Source organism: Chroicocephalus ridibundus, chromosome 6, assembly GCF_963924245.1.
Source record: "Chroicocephalus ridibundus chromosome 6, bChrRid1.1, whole genome shotgun sequence".
In the NCBI taxonomy this organism is placed as follows: Eukaryota; Metazoa; Chordata; class Aves; order Charadriiformes; family Laridae; genus Chroicocephalus; species Chroicocephalus ridibundus.
The window spans coordinates 13,757,514-13,778,092 of NC_086289.1; the positions used below are offsets into that span (position 1 = coordinate 13,757,514).

At 42.2% G+C, this 20,579-nt stretch overlaps 2 protein-coding genes across 2 annotated transcripts in view; one reads left to right on the forward strand and one right to left on the reverse strand.

Annotated features, from left to right (window-relative positions):
* Nucleotides 1-670: 670 nt before the first annotated feature.
* On the reverse strand, nt 671-8,822 carry GSTO1 (glutathione S-transferase omega 1). The gene is made up of 6 exons (XM_063338737.1): nt 8,599-8,822; nt 8,372-8,480; nt 6,433-6,655; nt 4,640-4,741; nt 1,985-2,091; nt 671-1,219 (listed from the first exon to the last, which is right to left on the reverse strand). The coding sequence occupies exons 1-6, from the start codon at nt 8,630-8,632 to the stop codon at nt 1,066-1,068; spliced, it is 729 nt and encodes a 242-aa protein (XP_063194807.1). The 5' UTR covers nt 8,633-8,822; the 3' UTR covers nt 671-1,065.
* Nucleotides 8,823-11,144: 2,322 nt separating this feature from the next.
* Nucleotides 11,145-20,579, forward strand: part of CFAP43 (cilia and flagella associated protein 43) — a 52,151-nt gene continuing 42,716 nt past the window's right edge. Inside the window, exons 1-5 of the mRNA XM_063338736.1 lie at nt 11,145-11,265; nt 14,359-14,612; nt 15,409-15,505; nt 17,593-17,760; nt 19,161-19,311. Coding sequence (XP_063194806.1) covers nt 11,153-11,265; nt 14,359-14,612; nt 15,409-15,505; nt 17,593-17,760; nt 19,161-19,311 — 783 coding nt within the window. The 5' untranslated portion in view covers nt 11,145-11,152. The remainder of the gene's footprint in view (nt 11,266-14,358; nt 14,613-15,408; nt 15,506-17,592; nt 17,761-19,160; nt 19,312-20,579) is intronic.

The window sequence follows — 20,579 nt, forward strand, 5'->3', positions numbered from 1 at the left end:
ATATGAGAGAGAGAACTCTTTCCTGTGACTACTTTTGATTCAAATGATCTTGTCCCCACTCTGCTATATTAGCATACAGGATAGTTTCAAAAGATGTTCAACTGCAAAGCTCCGTTCCAGCAGGCAAATGGCAGGATCAGAACATATTAATTCCTTCACCAGCAGCAAGACCCACCAGTATGTAATGCTCTGACTGTACTCCTCCTACTTCAGTTTCTTATTTTGTTTACATCTTGACATATATAGCAATACTTCAAGTTCTGGAACAGAACAGAAAACAAACATCCTTCTGCTCAGGATATGGTTTCTGTCAGCTTTACTCCCTACTCCAGCCTTTAGGATAATTGAGGCTAGGACCTAGAATAAACACAACCCTACTTCAAAAGGGCAGAGAAGGATTACAACCACACGCTTCACTAGCAAATCTACTCCAAATTGGAAGCCATTACTAGATGGTTCCTGCAAATGGAACTTCAGCAGGGATAAGTGGGTAGGATGTCAACTTCAATGATGTCTAACGAGGAGTACAGTTTGTACTAGATAACTGGACCTTAACTTCAGAAACCATACTACTTCGTTAGTCTTTACAGTGCCTTGCTCCTCTCTGCGCAATCAGTCCAGTCACTAATAGCTGCCTGGAAACAAGAAGGAAAAAAAAAAACAACCCGCGTTTAAAGACAACATCGTTTGCATTTTATTTATTTCCAAGACATCAACATTACAACTTTTAAATCAAGTAACAGGGTCACTTCAAGGACTTCCCACCAGTAATGCTTGCAAAGAGGGCAGAAATAATAGTACATCACCTCTGAGTAAAGCAAACATTTTCCTTCACATGATATACATGCCCAGCAATGACTTCCATCTCCTGCCTGAAGCCAGCGCATCCTCCTCCTGACAGGAAGGAGTGGAGTTCAAAGAAGGTTTCTCAGCCTTTTCAGCATAGATTTATTCCCCATTATGAAATGCAACCAGAGAAGAGCCCATGCCAAGTTACACTAGATGCCCACAGCTCACACTGAAAAGCAGCACTGACACTTTAGCAAGCATGTGACTACTGGCACCTCAGAGCCCATAATCACATGCCTCGGGGCTGTTCTTCAAGTAGAGCTGGAGGTAATCTTTGAATGTCTGCGGGTCAGTCATTGTAGCCTTGACAGCAGGGTCCTCCTTCATGGCCTCCATCCAGCGTTGGAGCTTTGGGGTGTGACTCAAAGAGCTATGAGAAAAGGAAAGAGACTAAGTAATGGGAAACTTGGAGGGCATCAAGGAAGAAAAACAGCTTGAGCAGTTCTATTTTACTTCTTGTTTTGCTTTCTCCCTCCCTGTACAGTGTTCAGCTCAGAGCAGGTGATGAAAATACATATCAGATCATAGAAGACACACTAGCGTCTGGAAAGTGAAAGAATTCCTACAGAGCTTGTGCATTCTGCAAAGCTGAGCAAAACCACAAATAAGCACTTATTGTGCAAGATATCAGCGTGTTTTTGCTTACGTTATGCCCACTGTTGTTATTTATTTGCTCTGAGTAGAGGGCAGAGGCTTGTGCACCACTGCCTCCTTCTGGACTGCTTTGCTAATGGTGATTCTTGAAACAAATACTGTGTGCAATGGTTGAGTCCTCCACAACTCATGAGCCTCTTCTTTCCTCCTTTTTGCATAGGCCACCATACCTGCATCCCCTTCAAATAAAGACCATTTTCATCTATGATGTTAGGGATGGAGAGAAAGTCCTGTATTTTGACCACTTCTTCCAGATCTGTCAAAATTATTTAGTAGTAAATCAGACTTAGCGAGAGAAAGCCTGTTTACAAAACATCCCTGAACAACTCATCTCTCTTGAGAAGATCCTTGCCCCAAACTGGAACACAATACGAGCTTTCTTCAGCAGCACCCAAGAGTGGCCCATTGCTGCAGAGTGTACCCAAAGAATATTTATGCTGAGGCACTTCAGTATGCACTAGAAGCCAAGTGAGGTACTCACTCTTTCAGCTGGAATGGCTCCAGACGTTCAAACCACGGCCAGATCATGTAGTCAAACATGGAGATTGAGTCCCCACCATAAAACACAGTGTTGCGTTTGGACAGAATCTGTGAGGGGCGAGAGATGACAATTGCCCTCCAAAGGAAATTACTGCAGCAGGACACTACAGTAACAAAACATTCCCACCTCGTAGTGGAATGCAGGCTTACCGAAGGTATCAGGCAGCAAACAATGCAGATACAGCACATTTCTCCTGTACACTGAGTATCTGAGGAGTCCATGCTAGTCAATAAAGTAGCTGTACTATCAAGCTTAACTATTTCATACACTGCCAGTCCAGCTCTTCTCCAGCAGTTCAAAAACTGTCATAAAATGTGACTCACTAGTGAGCTGCAGCTTGTGCACAAACAAAAAGGAATTTAACACTCAGAATCTGTCAGTTTATTATTTCTTACTTGTCAAAAAGCATTAATGGCACACACTAATCAAACCTAACAATGCATATGCATTTCTTGGACAATAAATCCAGTTAAATTTAACATCCAGGTAAACTATAACACTGTTTTAGCATAGACTGTTTTCTCATGGCACTTGAGCCAAATGGTGTAAGGAAAGCATTTCTAACATTACATCTAGAACTGGATTCGATTCCGGGTGCAAACAGAACAGGAAGCAAGAGTAACACCCACATACTCCAGAAAGAGATGCCCACAGCTCAGCACAGAAAGCAGGACCACAAAGGCAGCAAGTTCTCTTGTTAACATTTATGTTTCTGATACATTTCAAGAGCCATGGTCATCCAAATTTAACATGCTTTGGCATTTGAAATATGGGACTTTGCCTTCAAATTTGGACACACAACAAATCTGGACAACACGTCTATGGCATTTACTCCCTGTCCCCTAACCCCCATGTTCCAGTAGAAATTTCAAAGCAGTTCTTCAGTAAGCATCAAGCTGTTTGAATTACCAGGTGTCTGGCAGACTGTAACCTGGCAGTTGCAGAGACCCAGAGATGGGAACACAGCTCCCTCTGTTGGGTAACAGCAAGCTAAATACAACAGTGCTTCAAAACACTTCCCTTCTCGAATATCTCCTGCAATAGGCTGAGTGAGGGTTGCATGGCTCTGTTCCTTCTTCCTACCCTCAGCTGACCTTCAGCTGCTCCTGCAAAATCATAGAATCTGTTGGGTTGGAAGGGACCTTTAAAGGTCACCCAGTCCAACCCCCCTGCAGTAAGCAAGGACTTCTTCAACTAGGTCAGGTTGCTCAGAGCCTCATCAAGCCTGGCCATGAATGTCTCCAGGGATGAGGCCTCCATCACCTCTCTGGGCAGCCTGTTCCAGTGTCTCACCACCCTCACTGTAAAGAACTTCTTCCTAAATCCTTTGGGGTATAGTAAAATAGAGACACTGAAGGATCAGCAAGTATTTCACAGCATTAATAAAGCAGGAGGAAGGTTAGTACTTCCTTAATGTTTAATAGATTTGTGTTTCAGGGAAGTGAAACACACGTGGCTTCCCCCAAGAGCTCATTTATAATCTGCACTAGTCCAGCATCAGCCTGACCAGACAGACAAGACTACTCTGAAAACAACTGGGGCAAGTCAAGCTGATAGGGAAGCAGAACGCACAGACTGTTAGGAGAACTAGGAATATACTAGAAAGCTATTGGTAGCTTTGCACCAGAAGAGAAACACTACAGAGGAATGCTTTTTGATCGAGCCAGACAAGCATTAGTTGTGGCTGCTAATAACACAGAAGGAATGGGTTCATGGTAAAGGCAAGTCTGACAGCTGTTCAGAATAGCCAAGAACCACTACTGACACTACATCAGGATTGTGAAGTTACTAATACAGCATCAAAGCCACCTGACACTTCCTGGACCTCTGCTGAAGTTGCATTACACCACTGTAGCACATGGCCCACGGCTGGATTTCTGCAAGGGATAGATTACATTAGAATCATAGAATGGTTAGAGTTGGAAGAGACCTTAAAGATCATCTAGTTCCAACCCCCCTGCCATGGGCAGGGACACCTCCCGCTATATCAGGTTGCTCAAAGCCCCATGCAGCCTGGTCTTGAACGCTTCCAGGGATGGAGCATCCACAACTTCCCTGAGCAACCTGTTCCAGTGTCTCACCACCCTCAGAATAAAGAATGTCTTCCTAATATCCAATCTAGATCTACCCTCTTTCAGTTTAAAACTGTTACCCATCATCCTATCACTACTGTCCCTTTGAACAAAGATGTTATTTCATCACCAGTGTATCTGCACTGATTTCAGCAGAGCTACAGCACAGATGCTTTTTAGCAGCTCAGACTCCTTAACCCTTGCTCTTAGAACACGCTGCAAGGTCTCCCTACATTTCAAGCACAAAAAATATTTCTAAGATAACAGCAATCATCTAGAATTCAAAAAGTCCATAAGTCCACACAGTCTTCATCATACAGATGAAGTTTAGTTTAGCTACTTTGAATTTACTCCAATGGTGCTGTTGTGCATCCTAGGCTGGGGGGAGTAAATTGAACGATTGTTCATTGCTATTACTACCAACTAAATGAGAAGAGATCTAGTTCCAAAGGCCAAAGCATAAAAGAAAAAAAGTGATCATAGAATGACTGGCAACCTGGTTGTTATCATGAAATACTCTTACCTCTTCAAGTTTGCCAAACTTTTCAGCAATCTCTGCTTTCAGCGCCGTGGTGTCCTGTCCATCTTTGACTGCCACAAAATACTTGAAAACTATGGGTGTTATCTATACAAAGGAAAGGATAAAGTTTTAATGTTCCTATTACAATAATACAACTCTCTCAGAACTTAAGATGTTGAGATACTAGATGCAAGTTAAAGCTTAAAGATTTAACTTGAAAGAGTTAAATAAAGTCCATTAATATACATCTTTCATACTTCATAATAGGTAATAAAAGGCTTAAAGGAAGAATGAATGCAAATACTAATGAATTTTAGTCTTGTAATAAAAGGAGAATAATGAAAAGAAGGGCATGGTTCCCATTTGCACACACTACCAAAAAAGTAGCAAGGTGCAGAGTGGTACTCCTTGCCCAGTTACACATTCCTGAAATCCAAATGCACTTTAATTATCAACATTTAAAGTACTTTAAGAAAGAGACATGCAGCCCAGGATACTCAGGCTTCTATAAACCTGTGCATTTTCTAATTTGGTAATTGCCAGAGAAATAAATTAGCGTACAGTACCAGGAAGCTGCCCCGTGGCCAAGTCTAGCCACATTATATTCTTAAAAGCTCATAGACAAACATTTTTCTAAGATCTTGTCATTCATACAGCCAACGTTCAGTGCACGTTTCTTTTCTTGTAACATGCTTCCCCTCAGCCCTCTTCCCATCATGCCTATTCAAGAAAGGCTTGTAAACTGAGAGCAGGCCTGCAGGGTCAGGCTGAGAGTTCAGGCTGTTCAGCCTGGAGAAGAGAAGGCCCCAGGGAGAGCTTATTGTGGCCTTTCAGTACTTAAAGGGGCCCTATAAGAAAAATGGAGACAAATTTTAGCAGGGCCTGTTGTGACAGGACAAGCAATTATGGTTTTAAACTAAAAGAGGGTATAAGGAACAATTTTCTTTTTACAATGAGAGTGGTGAAACACTGGCACAAGTTGCCCAGAGAGGTAATAGATGCCCCATCCCTGGGAACATTCAAGGCAGGCTGGACAGGACTCCAAGCAACCTGATCTAGTTGAAGATGTCCCTGCTTATTGCAGGGGGACTTGGATTAGATGATCCTTGGAGGGCCCTTCCAACCCAAACTATTCTATGATTCTATAAATATATCCTCCCTATCCCCGCTCTTTGCATCTTCCACTGCTTTCTCTCCTCTGCTGCCTCATATCCAAGTTCACTTCTTTCACTTCCTAGAACCATGAAAGCACATACTTGTATTATCTATGCTTAGGGTGCAGAGAGGTTACTTCCAGTCACCTCCAATCCCTACGGAGAGCCAAAACCAGTCTTATACGTGCCCCATGTCTACAGCCACCCGCCATTTCTTTTCCATGGTTGTAGGTGTTCTCAGTAAGTCAGGCACTCTTCACATTCTGCATTCATACACTACTTCCTACAGAAAGACTCAGATCAAAAGACAGCAATTCTTACTGCCTAGGTCTCAAGCATTCAGCTAGTTTGGTCTACTAACCTTTCCAATGCCCAAAATCCTGCCTCAGTCATATACACTGTCACTAGCTTGGCTGTCTGCCTTCATCTATCCTGACACATAAATGCTGTGAGCAATTCAGACACACAGTGGTTTGCACGTGCTCACAGCAAGAGACCCCAAATAACCCCTTCAGTTATTTAAAATGCTTCTCCCAGACACAAGTCCTCTGTCAAAGGACAAAAGCAGCACTGGCAACAGAGATGCAGGTTTTGGCGCTATAGTAAAGTAAGAAACACAATCCCACCCTGATCATGCAGTACCTTTGAGAATTGTTCCAAGAGCATCTTCTGAAAGGCTCGCTCATATGGGTCTGAAGGCATCAACTTCTTCCCCGGAAATGCTTCATCCAAATATTCACAAGTAATTGGGGACTCATAGATCAGCTGGCCCTTGCTGGTCTCCAGAACAGGAACAAGCCCAAAGGGGTTCTTCTCAAAGAACCAGTCAGGTTTGTTCTTCAGATTGATGTTGATTACTTCATGGCTAAAACAGCAAAAGAAACAAGACGCAAGTAGGCTCAGTTCTGCTACCGTCCACTCCATACCATGGTGAAATACAGTCATAACACCTCAATAGCTACAGTACTTGAGAGACTGAATCCTCGTTCCCCTGCAGAGCTAAGCATTTGACATGTAGAAATACTACCAGGGAACACTTCCCTTTGCTGGAGAAAATCAGCACTGACTTACAATGAGTTGTTTGTTAACTAATAGAAAACACATGAATAGTCTGCAAGCACACAGAGGCAGCCCTTACAGTCATCCTAAAAGCGAAGGTCAAGCTTAGAATGCAGCACACTTATCACATACAGGTTCGGGGACATTCTAAGAAAGAAGCACTTGATTGCAAATAAGTTACACTCCAATTAAGAAATGCAGCTGAACTTTAATCTGACCTTACACCACAGAGCAAATCAGGACAGCATCCTACCTACTATATGAGGCCACAGGTGGGGAAGATAAGAACAGGTGTGCAGGGTAAAGGCAAAATAGATTTTGATAAAAAAGATACATGGGAAATATGCCTATCTTATACTAACATTTTAAATGCTGTGTTATATGTCTGACCCTAGCAAATTCCTTGTAAGCCCAAAGATCTGCTGAACCTTCAAAACAACTGAAAGGTTACCAGAAGGCACCTACTGTGGCTAGGTAGCAATAAACCCCCTCCAAAATCACTATACTAAAACAAACCTCCCAGCTCAAAAAATCAGACTGAAGACACTAAGTAAAAACAAAATTAAACTGACCTGGAAGTTTTAATGCACCTACTCTTTGGAAAAAAAGAGACAAGAAAATAATAAAAACAAAGACAGTTCTTATCTCACTATCAAAAGAACTGAGTGGTAAGCATTCGCTATGCTAATATGGACTCCCAGCCCAGTGCTGGTTAACAAACAGTTGGCAGGCCTGGGACTTGGTGGGAACCAGCAGGTGGAAAACCCTGTTACTTTGAAGCTGTAAACTGAGGGAAGCATTAGTCCCCATTTAAAAATACTGAAATGACACGGCTATCTTGAAAGAGAAACAAACACAACTACTGAATGCCATTAACTTACTACGGCACGGGAATGAGAGGACATTGTAGGAACACAGAACATTTCCTCTTTAAAAAAAAAGTCACTCACTCACTACTGTGTTTTGCTAAGCTGTAATATAACAGAAACACTTAATATTTGTATCTCCCAGAATTATCTCTGTAGCTTACATCAAAATCAAACAACAACATACATTAAGGCTCTACTCACATTTACCCACCACAAGCTCAAATGCTATTATTGCAAACATTCAGGACGACAGGGGCGAGACAAAAAAACAAACAAACAAAAAAACCCCCCATCAGCTTGGGGTTTTTCCCTACGAATTTACTTTGGGCCTTTACGTAATTGATTTCATACACAGCCTACTTATTTCCCACATCAGCAAGACACTGCCCCCCAAAAAGAGTCCTAAAAGTTCAAGCTTTATAGCAAAAATCACCCACAGAAACCCCTTTTCATTCAGTTTTTTCAGGGCTGTTTAAATAATAGCCGTTTAGGACGTCCAGGTAAGCAGGGAAGCTCGAATCGCCCCCTGCCAGCCCTGACGGCCCACCGCGGGGTGCAGCGGGGCGGGGGGACCGCGGGGGCGGGCGGGCGGCCGGCGGGGAGCAGCCACCCGGGCCCGGAACCGCCACACCGGCCCGCCGGGACGGCCTCACCTGATGCCCTTGGCGCGGAGGACGAGACGAGTCCTTTGGGCGAAGGGGCAGAACCTCATGCTGTAAAGCCGGATCACCCCCTCGGGCACCGGCCCCGGGGCTGCGCTGCCTGAGGAGAGAGAAGAGAACCGCCACGATCGTTACAGCCGTTACTCGCCTCACGCACAGCCCTGCACCCACTCCACAGCCACAGGCCCCGGCCCCGGCTTGCCGAGGCCGCCGCTTACCCTTGCCCAGGCTGCGAGAGTGATCGCCCGCCATGGCGTTGTGTTGCGTTCTGCTGTGCCGGGCCGCGCCCCACCGCCGGCCCCGTCCGCGGGGGACGGCCCTGAGGAGGGCGGGAACTACCGTCCCCTCAGCGGGCGCCGGTCGCCGCCGCTGGGTGCGCGGGCAGGCAGCTGGGGGTCAGGGCCTGTGAGCCAGCCCGCCTCCCTCCCCCAGGGGCTGCCGGCGCCCTGCCTCGGGTGGCTGGCACCCACGGAGCGGGGAAAGCTGGGGTTTGGATGGGAGGATCGTCGCGTACCCCGATGGTCCCTCCTAGAGGAGACCCTCCTCTCCACCGGGGGTGCTGACTGGGACAGGCACTGCTGAACTGGTCTTGCAGCATAACCCACCCCAGCTGGCACTTTCTTTTAAACGGGAAACCTGTGACAAAACACCCCATATGCTTGGGTTTTTTGAAGCGGTGCCTCCAGCAGCTGATGAAGCACCAGGCCTGCCTCCACCTCCTCCACAGACAGGGCTACCTGGGCCAGGCCTTTCCCGCTACAGCAGCAATGTCTGCCCTTCAAAATCTCGTCCAGTCCCATCTTGAGGAGAACAAGGAGGGTTTCTCTCTCTCCTGCAGCTGTTCTGCTTCATGATGAAAACCCAAGAGGAGGCAACGGATAACAGACCTGTGGGAGCACCAGGATGTGCACAGAGCAAAAGGGAGAACCGAAGAACAGACTGAAGTCCTCTCTGTCCCTTTTGCTTCCTCTTCAGTTGAGGTGAGGGCACCAGGGCCTTCCTTGTACCAGCTTTTCATGGTGTATAATAATGGAAATGGAGGAGCTTTCCTCATAACGCATTTCAGCATCCAAGTTGATCTATGGTCCCAGAAATAAAGTGTTTCCTTTCTTGGGGTTCCACACACTTCCACCCGGCCTTCAGGTCATAGCTGTACCTTATTAGGAAACAGCAATTTTGTAGGCACCAGAGGGCTGGGGCAGCCATAGCTGAAGGGAGGGATGGTCCTGGCCCTCCTGGTGATGGGCATGTCTCTGTCAAATCCCCAGGGTTAACAGAGGAACACTGGAGCTTCCCTGGTCTCATCAGTGGATCTGTGCTTGCACAGCGGGGAAGTTTTGCCTGCTGGTAACTTTTGGTTTGGTTTTGTCACTGGAGTTGGGCTTCAGGCATCATGTCACAAAGACCAGTATTTTCTGTGGTGATCCCTTCTGCAGGCAAACACTGAGTTGGCCACTAGTAAAGTGACCATGAACCTGACACCACTATCCATTTGGATAGAACAACAACATGATTTTTTGTTAAGTCATTGCTGTTTGATTATGCGATTAATAAGCAGCTTAGCAGTGAAAGGGAGTGGTAATGCATTGCACAAGCCTGCCATGCCCTAGGCAAACAGAAGTGACATAAGATATCCTTTGCCAACAAAATTTCTCCTACCATTAAAAAAACTGTGTTAGAGGACATATTTCTCATTCCTCTGAGTGCTTCCTTTAGGAAATACTCAGCAGCATTCTTGGTCATGAAAAAAGAGAAAATTAATTTGAAATTTGTTTTAGCAATTAAGAAGAACACAGGCAGTCTGCCAACTCACAGCCCAGAGACAGGCACGCAGGAGCTCAGAGCAGCATCACAAAATCTGGCTGCTACGATACCCCCTCAAAGGCACCATGGAAAAATAAACCCATTTCCTCATCCTGTCTTGGTTTTGCATCGCACACAGAGCGCCCAGGGAGACGAGAAGGTACAGGCTTGTCCTGCTGCCTCTGGACAGGAGTGCCACCCTCCAGCGTTGCTCCATGGTGCTGTGGGTGCAGAGGAATATCACAAAACCACACACCACCACTGTACAGACAGCTAGTAACAAACTAACACAAGCAATACACGGTAAATAACATTTCTCCCCTTAGGAAATGGAAAAGAAGATGTTATTATTAATTCTGCTTTTAAAATGCTTGGAAATTGTTTCTGTGTTACCACACTAAGTACATATATAGAGATCATAGTTGTACTTTCTCTTCTTTCCAGTGGCCAACTCTCTTTGGTGCTTCACAAGTGCCATCTTACACATCCTGAAAAAATACTACCCCAGGTGCAACACTTTCTGGAAGGAAAAAGAAGAGAAGCAACTGGAGACCAGGTACAGCTGTCTCACTAAGCAACAGGCCAAGTGCCAGGAAGGACCAGTGGGGTGGCCAAGGGAAGGAACCTACGGTGGCTCCCCCAAGGCTGATAAAGCTTCTATACCTGACAAAGCTGCCAGCTTTCGAGTCATAGAGGCAACAATTGCCCAGGTTAAAGGCGACAGCTATCAGCGCCTCACAGGTGGCACTACCCACATACCAACACCCGCACTACTGAACACACCACACAAAGCTCTCTCACCTCTTTGCACTCCGTCCTTTTAAATACCCACCGGTGCTCATTGGTTGGTTGGCGCACGGGCGCAGGCCAATCAGCTGTCTGTTTTAAGCCCGGCGGGAGGAGTTACTTCAGCTAATAGCAGATGTTGTTCTTGTTCCTAAGAGACGGCTGTAAACGGGTCGGTGGTGGATGGAGGTGGCGGGTGAGGCCTGGAGCGTGGGCCCGGCCTCTGAGGAGCTACGTGCCGAGGCCCTGGGGGGCCGCCGCTGCTCCTCGGCCGAGGAGGCTGCGCTGGAAGTGAGGTGGGGGCCGGCCGGGACAGCCTGCGCCCTTCGGGCCACCACACGCCCCTGAGCCCCTTGGCCCCGGCGGGTTGTGCCCGGTATCCTGCCCTGTGCCCCCGGGCTAGCTCTGTGCAGCCATCAGAATAGGACAGGTTTAACAGAGAAAGGAAGAGAGGCTGCTATGCTGTGTGTCTGTGTTAGGGCAGCAGGTAGTTGGGAGTGGGGAGACTGGGAAAGAAGTACTTGCGCTGCAGCGTATAGCAGTGACTGAGCCTTTGGTGGATTTGGGTGAAACTTAGGTACTCTGCCCTTAGCACAGGGAGGCTCTGAAATAAGGAATATGCAACCCTGACTAGTTTTAAGCTGGAGCTTGCTGAGTTGATAGGAAGTGTGGCACGAGTTGTGGTATTTTCCTCTGGAGCGGTTCTGGCAGCATGCAATCCTCATGAATTCTTGGGGCATGCTTTTTTTTTCTCAGTACCTGGCCTTGTGAACCCATACAGTTTAGTTCTGTTCATGGCCACATCCCTCTTCTGTTTTACCCAGACTACTTCAACTGCTAGAATTTCCCTGGCTGTTCTTTACCTAAACCCTGCTGTCATCATCTCCTGACATGGCTCTTACTTTTCCTGGTATTCTAAGTTCTCACTCCTGCCTTTCTCTCTTAGCATCTTAAGCTACATGTCAGAGACTTTCAGATTTCTTTTTCCCACAAACATTACACACACTATATATAGAAAGATACTTCTCTTCTAGGGCTCTTGGCAAACCAAGAACTTGCTTTTTGGCTCTGAACAAGTAGGAGCTCTAGATGAATTAAGCTGTTCCTGCCCCACCTTGGTCGAGACTTTCACAGCAATTTAGGATGTTTAGACATTTTTTCTATGTAATGGGACAGATGTTAAACTTCCTTGTCCATTGCAAATATTTCAGCTGTTTCATCGATGCTTATGGGACATATATCTGTAGTAAGTGCAGCACTTTTTAGTGTAAAGAAAATTATTTCTTCTATTAATAGGAGAAACAGGCTTCAGCCTGATAGCATTCTGATACTACTCACAGAGTAAAAAAATACCATCTGAAGTATGTCATTACTATTCTGAGAAGGTCCCTTGTGGAAACTGGTATTATTTGGAAGAGCTGTGACCAAGGTTTTTTGCTTTGTGAAAACACCATTAAGAAATGAAAATATTACGCAAAATTAAAAAAAAAATAATGTAAGCTCTACTGGATGTAAACCAAAGCCCATTTCCATAAAATAGAAAAGTTTCAAGTTTGCCTTTTTTATAAATTAATATTAGCAGGTATAGTATTAGTTTTAGAGGGAAGTGACAAAAATTATTTTGCAGAGGAAAACTGGAATGCTGTGTTCTGTGTCTTCAGAAAACTTCAGAAAACACAAAACTTTGACAAAACTCATGGTTTCATGTGATCTATTTTATATGAACTAACATTTTTCAGTGGCAAAATGCTCCATAAGGAAATTTCCAAGCAACTCTAATTACTTTACCCCATCTACATTTCATCAGCTGGCTAAGTTTATGACTGAAATACTTCTGACAAAATGTTTGTAACAGAACTGGAGACAGGCACAGCATGGAAAACACGTGTGTGAGCCATGGCTAATTACCTGACTCGGTGTGTACTGCACCAGTCAGGCTGACATCAGGTAACAGCCTGAATCCTTGTCCCCTTAAGCCTTTACTGGGTGTATAAGGATGATAAATTGTGCTGTCATCCCAATTAATTTATCCCTGCATACATATTTCTAGACTTCATTTTACCTCTGCAAACGGAAGTTAAAAATACTTCATTTCCACTGATTCAGATCTAGTGTTGGAGAAGAGCATAGAGCTTGTTCTGTTCATAAAGGTCAGCTTATGTGCTGTGGCACATCATACATCTAGTTCTTCTGTAAAAGGTTCAGAAAAATATTCATCAGCTGAAATGTCTCCTCTCTGTTGTTGTGGTGTTCAGTTCATCCGCACAAGCACATGTTCAGCATGCTCCTGCTCCCCTCTGGCTACGCTTACTCCTCGGGTGTGTAGCAAAAGAGGCCAAGAGCAGAAACTACTCAGAAAAGATAACAAGAAGTTATTGCTGGACATAAATATCTTAAGACTAGTCATTTAAAAATGTTTCAAACTATGAGAGTGCTGAGGCTGTAGTGCAACCTTCTAGTAAGAGTATAGAGGATCAGCAGCTGAGCTGATCTTAAGACTGACTTATGTTCATGAAAGGAGCATAAAAACGCTGCTTGCAATCGCAGAGGGCAAAGATCTCTTCCAGTCAAATGCTCTTACTTGAAACAAGAGATGGAAAGTTTCTGAATAGAAATTAGAAGAGAAGGTGCTAATGGCACTGCTGAAACTTTTCTGCCGTGGTACTAGCAGGCTAAGCTGTGGCTCAGTCAGACATCTTAGTGGTAAATGCAAATCCCCTTGATAAGAGGACCCTGATGTTTATCCACACACTTTCTGAAAGGTAAAAACATCTGCAGGCAGTTATGAATTTGTTGATACGTTGTAAATTCCTAAGCTGACTCCTCTTCAGTAATTTATTTCAGTCCTTGTGTAACACATCCTGTTTACATTCCAAAGTTTTACCATGTTCAAGCACTGGTATCTTTAAAGCAGAACAGTCCTTCTTGTTAGGTTCATATAAACTTAAGCCATGCCGTTGTGTTTTTTATTTTATGGGGATGAGATGAACTATGAAAATGTAAAAAGGTTAAGCAAATGCGGTTGGGTCCCAAGTATGGATTGTACCTGTGTAATTCTTTCAGAATAAAGGTATACTCTATTACTATGTTATAAAAGTACAAAACCAGAGCCTGTGAACTGGCTAACTTTATTTTTAGTGAAAACTGAAAGAAATATAAGCATCTCTTCATGTTCTGATAGCAGTCCTTTTGACCATATGTTTTTGGAAACACTGAACCGGTGATTCATAATACTAGATTTTGAAGTTACTGTGGTTTTGTAACATTGGTATGAGGATAAGTCTAAGAAATGCCAAGCATTGGTTCAGTGTAACTTAGGCTACAACTTTATCGCAGTATTTTGAGAAATGTGTCTTTAGTGTTTTAACGTTCAGTTGCTCTTTCTTAAGTTGGGTTCAGGGATTCTCAAACAAGAACTTTGGCTTTATCAACAATCAAACTGTCTGCTACCCTTGTGGCAATTACATCCTCTTCCTGGACATTGAAACAAAGAAGACGTCGGCTCTGCACTCTCAGACTGGTCAGGTGGGAGCCTTTGCAGTGAATGGGAACAGTCAAGTGTTGGCCTTTTCGGACCGGAAGCTGAATCCCATCATATATATCTACAATTTTCCAGAGCTGAATAAACAGACAGAATTAAAAGGTAGTGATGTGGTAACCCTCCCCATCACCATTTTATTGAAACAATACTTAAATCATCCAGTTTCTGAAGGATTTTTTTGATAAGACTTGAAAGACAGGAAACTGCCTCATGACAAGATGCTTGAAAAGCAGTGGAAGGAATTTTCCATTGCACTACTTTTAGTTAGGCTCAAACTAGTGAGGAATATGACGATACAAAATGGAGCTGTTTTAAAGGAAAACAAATGGAATGAAATGGAATTAATTTTAGGAAAATATAGTGAGAATAACCAAAAAAATCATACTGCAGTAGGCTCCCAAGCAGACTGCTGAAAGCCACATCGAGAAATCTGAGATGTGAGAGGAATCAGGGTTCTTGCAGTTAAACTTTGGAGTTTGGGATCTAACGTATATTTTTGCCTACATCAAAACATTTCTCTCCTTAGTTAAGTTGCTTACACTATCTATGTTTCAGTTTCCTTGCCATTTAAATAAGGATCATACAACTTGTTTATTTCATATATATGAATGAAATTATGACTGCAAAGGATTTCAGGGTACTTAAGGAAAAATACTTTACGAATTCAAGTTGTTATTGAAAAAAATTGACAAAAGTTTTTGACAAGAATTCCAAGCAGTGATACATAGGGAGCATTTTTATGATCAAATCAAAACAATAATCTGTAGTGAAGCAAAAGAATCAGGGGCCTGAAGAATGTCTTTGAAAACGTTATAAAGGAAATGTGAAGAGTATCTGTGATAGTATACAGTAAAGTCTGGGGCAACTAAAGACCATGTTCTTTATTTTTACATTTCAGGTAATGCTCAGCTGGACTACACCTTACTTGCGTTTAGTTTCACAGGCCCATATCTAGCCAGTTACTCTTCAATCCCAGAATTTGTTCTTTCAGTATGGTAAGAGTAAAAAAAATAAATCTCTAATACCATTTATATTTAATTCATATTTTGTATGTGTGCTGTTTTAGCACAAATTAAGTTAACAAATGTGGAAGACATACTGGTTGCCTTCATCTCTTTTTTTTCCTGATTGAGCATGGTCTGCAAACTTTCTGTACCAAACTTGCCGTTTATTTTCTAGCATTAGTAGCCACTAGTCAGAATGGCTGTTATTTGCCACAGCTATCTTCTACTTTCTTTGAAATTTTGTGTTTTGGAGTACTTCTAAAGTCTTCAGCATCAGTTAATTATCTGTTCACCCTTGGAAGTTGAGTACCATGGTGTTTGTGAAAGTAAGTTGCCTGCTGAAAAGGGGAAAAGTGTTCTAAAGTCGATTTCCACTTTTTCGTCCCCCTGGACCCTTCAGCGGTCCTCTTAATTACTTGTGCTTGATCTTAGTTCTGTCTTACAGTTGTGCTCAGTGATTGCACTACCATGGGTCACTGGGTTAGATCGTCATTTTCTGCTTGTTGTCATGAAAAGAAATATTATATAATATGGTACAGATACAGAAAGATTATTTAAGTTTTTTAATTGTTATGTAAAAATATAATCCTGCTTATGCCTCCCTTGCCAGCAAGCTTCCATTGGCTGTGGAGTCTAAGCACTTCTTCAAAACGAATGGGGGAGGGTGGAGTAGGAAGAAGGCAAGCAAGGACATGTAATGAATATTCTGTATACTCCCAATTTAATGATAACCTTTTCTTGTACAATTATTAGTGAAAAGGCAGAAACTCCTATAACTTCAGAATGTTAGTAGTGATAGTAGATACTATTACAGATGCCTCTTCTTTATCCCTTATGAAGAAGAGGAGTAATGTTTGCTGTGAACTCTGATTGTACACAGTAATTCAGGAAGTTTCATATGGTTTCAGATCTAATAAATTATCTACTATAAAAGAGCATTGGCACTATCTGTTAGGTATGAGAGGAGAACATGTTGACATCTTTAGAGAGAGAGCTACACTGATATGTTTTAAAGTCAGAATTGCAACTTATACCTACCTGTGATTTTAATGAGAGTTACTGTGTTTGTGTGACTACTTCTCATTTTTTGCATGTGCTATCAATATTAACCATTGTCTTGTGTCCTGATCTGTTTCTGTGAGTTAATTTATAACAGGCCAGAACAACAGGATTATACTAAATCCATTTACAGCAGTGTATGCATTTTAGTTGTTTTCCCTCTCAGCAGTAATGACAAATACTAAGGCTATAAATGTTATTTAGGCTAGCAGGCAGATATATTGTCCAAGAACTTCAGAAACAGTTTTAACCATTTTCTTCAAATTATGTTAATCAGTTCTTGGATAGCACCTAAAAATGCAAATGCAGTCAAGAATTAATGTGGATAATAGAGAAATATGCAAATTAGGTGGTGAGAACATAAATAGGTTGCACAGGACAAAGGAAAAGTCAGTGGAAAGCAGATTCCCAGGCTTGTGTCAGCTGTACATAATAGCCTCACACAAATTCTCTCCTGTTTTGTGCTCATTAGTTAATGCAGCCATAGCTTGTATGTCTGCATTCACAGCACAATTCCTGTATTACCTAAGTCATCCATAGATAATCACAGGCTGACTGTGTTTTATTTCCTATTATAATACCTTCCAACTGCAAGCCTGCAAGCATTATAATAATTATTTTACAGATTGGAAAAGCAAGGCTGAGGTCTGGGGTGCTGAAGAGTTAACTGTTTGGGCCCATTCAAGTAGTCACTGATGGAACGGTTGAAAAAAATTCACGTCTCTTGATTCTGTTGGTCTTTCCACAAAAGGAAGTGCATGATAATGTTTCTAAAATGTCAGTTTTCAAAATTATTTTACTTATTATGCAATCTTTTTATAGCAGTACTAATTTTATGTGTGGCTAATTAACCACCTCCTTTTTATTCTCAAGAAGACCTAACTTGTTTGACAGCAGAAATTTTTTGTCAGTGACAAAGTATTTGCTTGAATGTCAGTCATAATAAAATCCAGATCTTTGGCTTGAAAGTTTTTGACTTATTTAGTGGATTTGATTTTCTTTTACTCTCCTTAATGAAGGAACTGGCAAGAAAATGTCATCCTGTGCAGTGAGTCTCAGCCAGGGGTAGCAGCAACCTCTTTAAGTTTTAACCCTATGAATTGGCAACAACTGTGTTTTGTTAATGAGAGCTCCGTTACATTCTGGCATATCGAAAAGAATAATGATGAGCATCACCTTAAGCAAAAGTAAGTGCAACACCATTCAGGTTAAGAGAAAATCTAGAATTATATTGTTATAACTAAGATTAGCAACCTACATGTGTTTAGAAAGAATTAATCCAATTTAGTTCACCTAGCAATTGCAATCAGTAACTGATTAATCACAACCAGTGTGAATCTGTCTAGTCAATCAACTGAATTGAATTTATGATTTCATTTCTTAGCACTCACATGTTCAGGTTATGCACATCATGGAGCTAATGTGAATCAGCTGCTTTGGCAGCCTCTATCAAAAGCTGCATGACTGAATTTAGGTAGTGCCTGGACTGCTTTCCTGCAAGTGGCTATGTTGAGCATTGCTTTTGTAGCTATGAAACCACCAAATTTGGATCAAGTTGTTTCCTAGTAAGCATAGTTAAACAACGTGTTGTTGTAATCACAAATTGTACCAAAAGCAGCGTCAGTTTTCTGTGTGATTTCCAGCTTGTGTGGCCAATTTGCAGGTCCAGAGGGGATGGCTCTGTCAATGCAATTCACTGAGCACAGCAAACCTAGAATTTATGCTAAAATGTTTCTTGAGGCTGGTGTAAAAGTAGTACGTATCGTTCAAGTTGGAGTCCTTGAAATATAACACCTACGGTGTTTCAGTGGCAGGTACTCTACAATTCCCAAGTGTGTTTGATCTCGTTAACTATGAATATAACCAACATATTGCCACTAACACAGTTACACTACTGAAAGTATAGACAAGGCCCTAATTTGTAATATGAAAAGAATACTGAAAGGGTTTTTGCCTTTTGGCATTAGCGAGTACGTATATGAAAATACACATATACTCATTTTTCCTCACTTTTCATTCCATTTAATAGAGGATAAACCTCCACTGAGAATCGTTTATTTTACATAAATTTTTTCCAAGTCATAAATCAACATAGTTTGTAAACTCTAGAATCCTCAACCCCTGCATTGTAGCAGCCACTCATACATCGATTACCAGAGTGCAAGAGGCAAATACTACCAATAATTTTTCATCATCGGTAAACTTTCTCCAAAGAAATATTAAGCATGAATCCTCACAGCGTATGCAAGTTAGGTGTGTGACTTTATTAATCCTGGTTAATAAGGAAACAGTAACATAGAATAGTTGTTTATACAAGGCAACAGGAAAAGACACTGAGTTAGAGCATTGCAGTCTGTTTCTGCCAGTTAGCAACATTCTTCTTTTGTAGTAGAATTACTGTTGCTTTTCAGTGAAATGGAATGTATGTGCCATGTAGAATGATTGTCTACTCTTGCAGAAGTATAAGTAAAGCCTGTTAACCGAATTGGTGTCTCACAGTTTTGAAAACATGCTTCTCAGTTTTGTATCACCATGTACTATTTGTAATATTTCTTCTCCTCAGACAGTGTCTCTTGTTTTTTCATAGCCCTGTGAAACTCCATGATGGACAAGGGTCCGTGAGTCCTCATAAGGAATTGTTTTTCCCAGTTTCTCATAGTGAAGATTCGTACTATGGCCCTGATTTGCCAGTTTCAGCCATTGCTGGACTGGTAGGAGATGAAGCAGAAACATTCATGGTAGTTACTGATTTTTTTCCTTTTTACTATTCCAAGTCATTATGCTTTTTATGCAAATGGATGTTAATAAAGTGATAATTTTAGTGTCTGTTAAACAGGTACAACCCAGTAAATAGATCTATTGTCTCAACAATATTTTTGAAATCCATTTTTAGAGGATGCTTACAAGACATGCTGCTACTGCACAGTGAAGTACAATGTAGAGATTTCTGACACAGGTTCTAGCACAGTAACATGTCTGTGCAGTGGAGGTACTAATCTGTATCCCAGAAGCAGTATAAGCATCTCAGCATTTAACTGTGCCCAAGCTATTATGACCTGCTCAAAACTTGAAAACCTATTCCCATGCTAACCTTCAGGTATCCTTACTTCCTCTTGAGATTTGTTTTCTTTTTGACTCTGAAAATGTTTCATGCTACAGAAACATTGAAGGCTTTATTCCAGACAGCAACCCCTGCTTCTGAAATACATTCCCATACCACTGTCAGTCTTGGACCTGTCCATTTGTCTCGCATGTATTTGATCATTTACTTGATAGCCTCCCATGAGATGCCTCTTTTGAGAGGCTTCAAAAGTGTGCTCATTTTGTTTGAAATTTACTTTCACCTGACTACCAATTAGAAGCATCTGCCAGTTTGAAAACATTTAAATTGCAAATCTGGTATTCTGTTCTAAGATTAAGACCATCAGTTTCTATTTGGTGGCTCGTGATGTATGTGAGACACCAAAACTACCACGCATAAGATGATACTGGCATTATACTATGTCTTTTCAATGGACAAATGTGAGTTATGTATTATCAAATGAGTATACCACAGGTTTCTGCTATAAGCTTTTCTTATAAGGCAGAATAAAAAATAAAAATAGGGAATGCTGCTTTCCTGACCTCATCCTCTTTTCATGGCTTCTTCATGCATTCAGATTTGCAGTTTTTTAACTGTGTAAGTGCTGGTGCCCTTGGTTTCCAGGAGAATCAGTAACTGCAAACAAACATCCTGTACTGATGCTGATTACACATGAACTGTTTATATTTCAAGTGACCTTGAACATGGAAAATTAAGATAATGTATGCTCATCGGGGCATTGCCTTTTTCTTCTGCCATACTGCCTCTTATATTACGTGCAGATGATGAACTGCAAAACATACTTTGTTATTTAGGCTGTAAAGTGAATTATGAGAGGTATTGAGGAAAAAAAAATCTCCCGTATTAGGTCTGTGAAGCTTAATAGAATTTGTCTGTCCTTGAATGGATGCTATTCCATTCAGG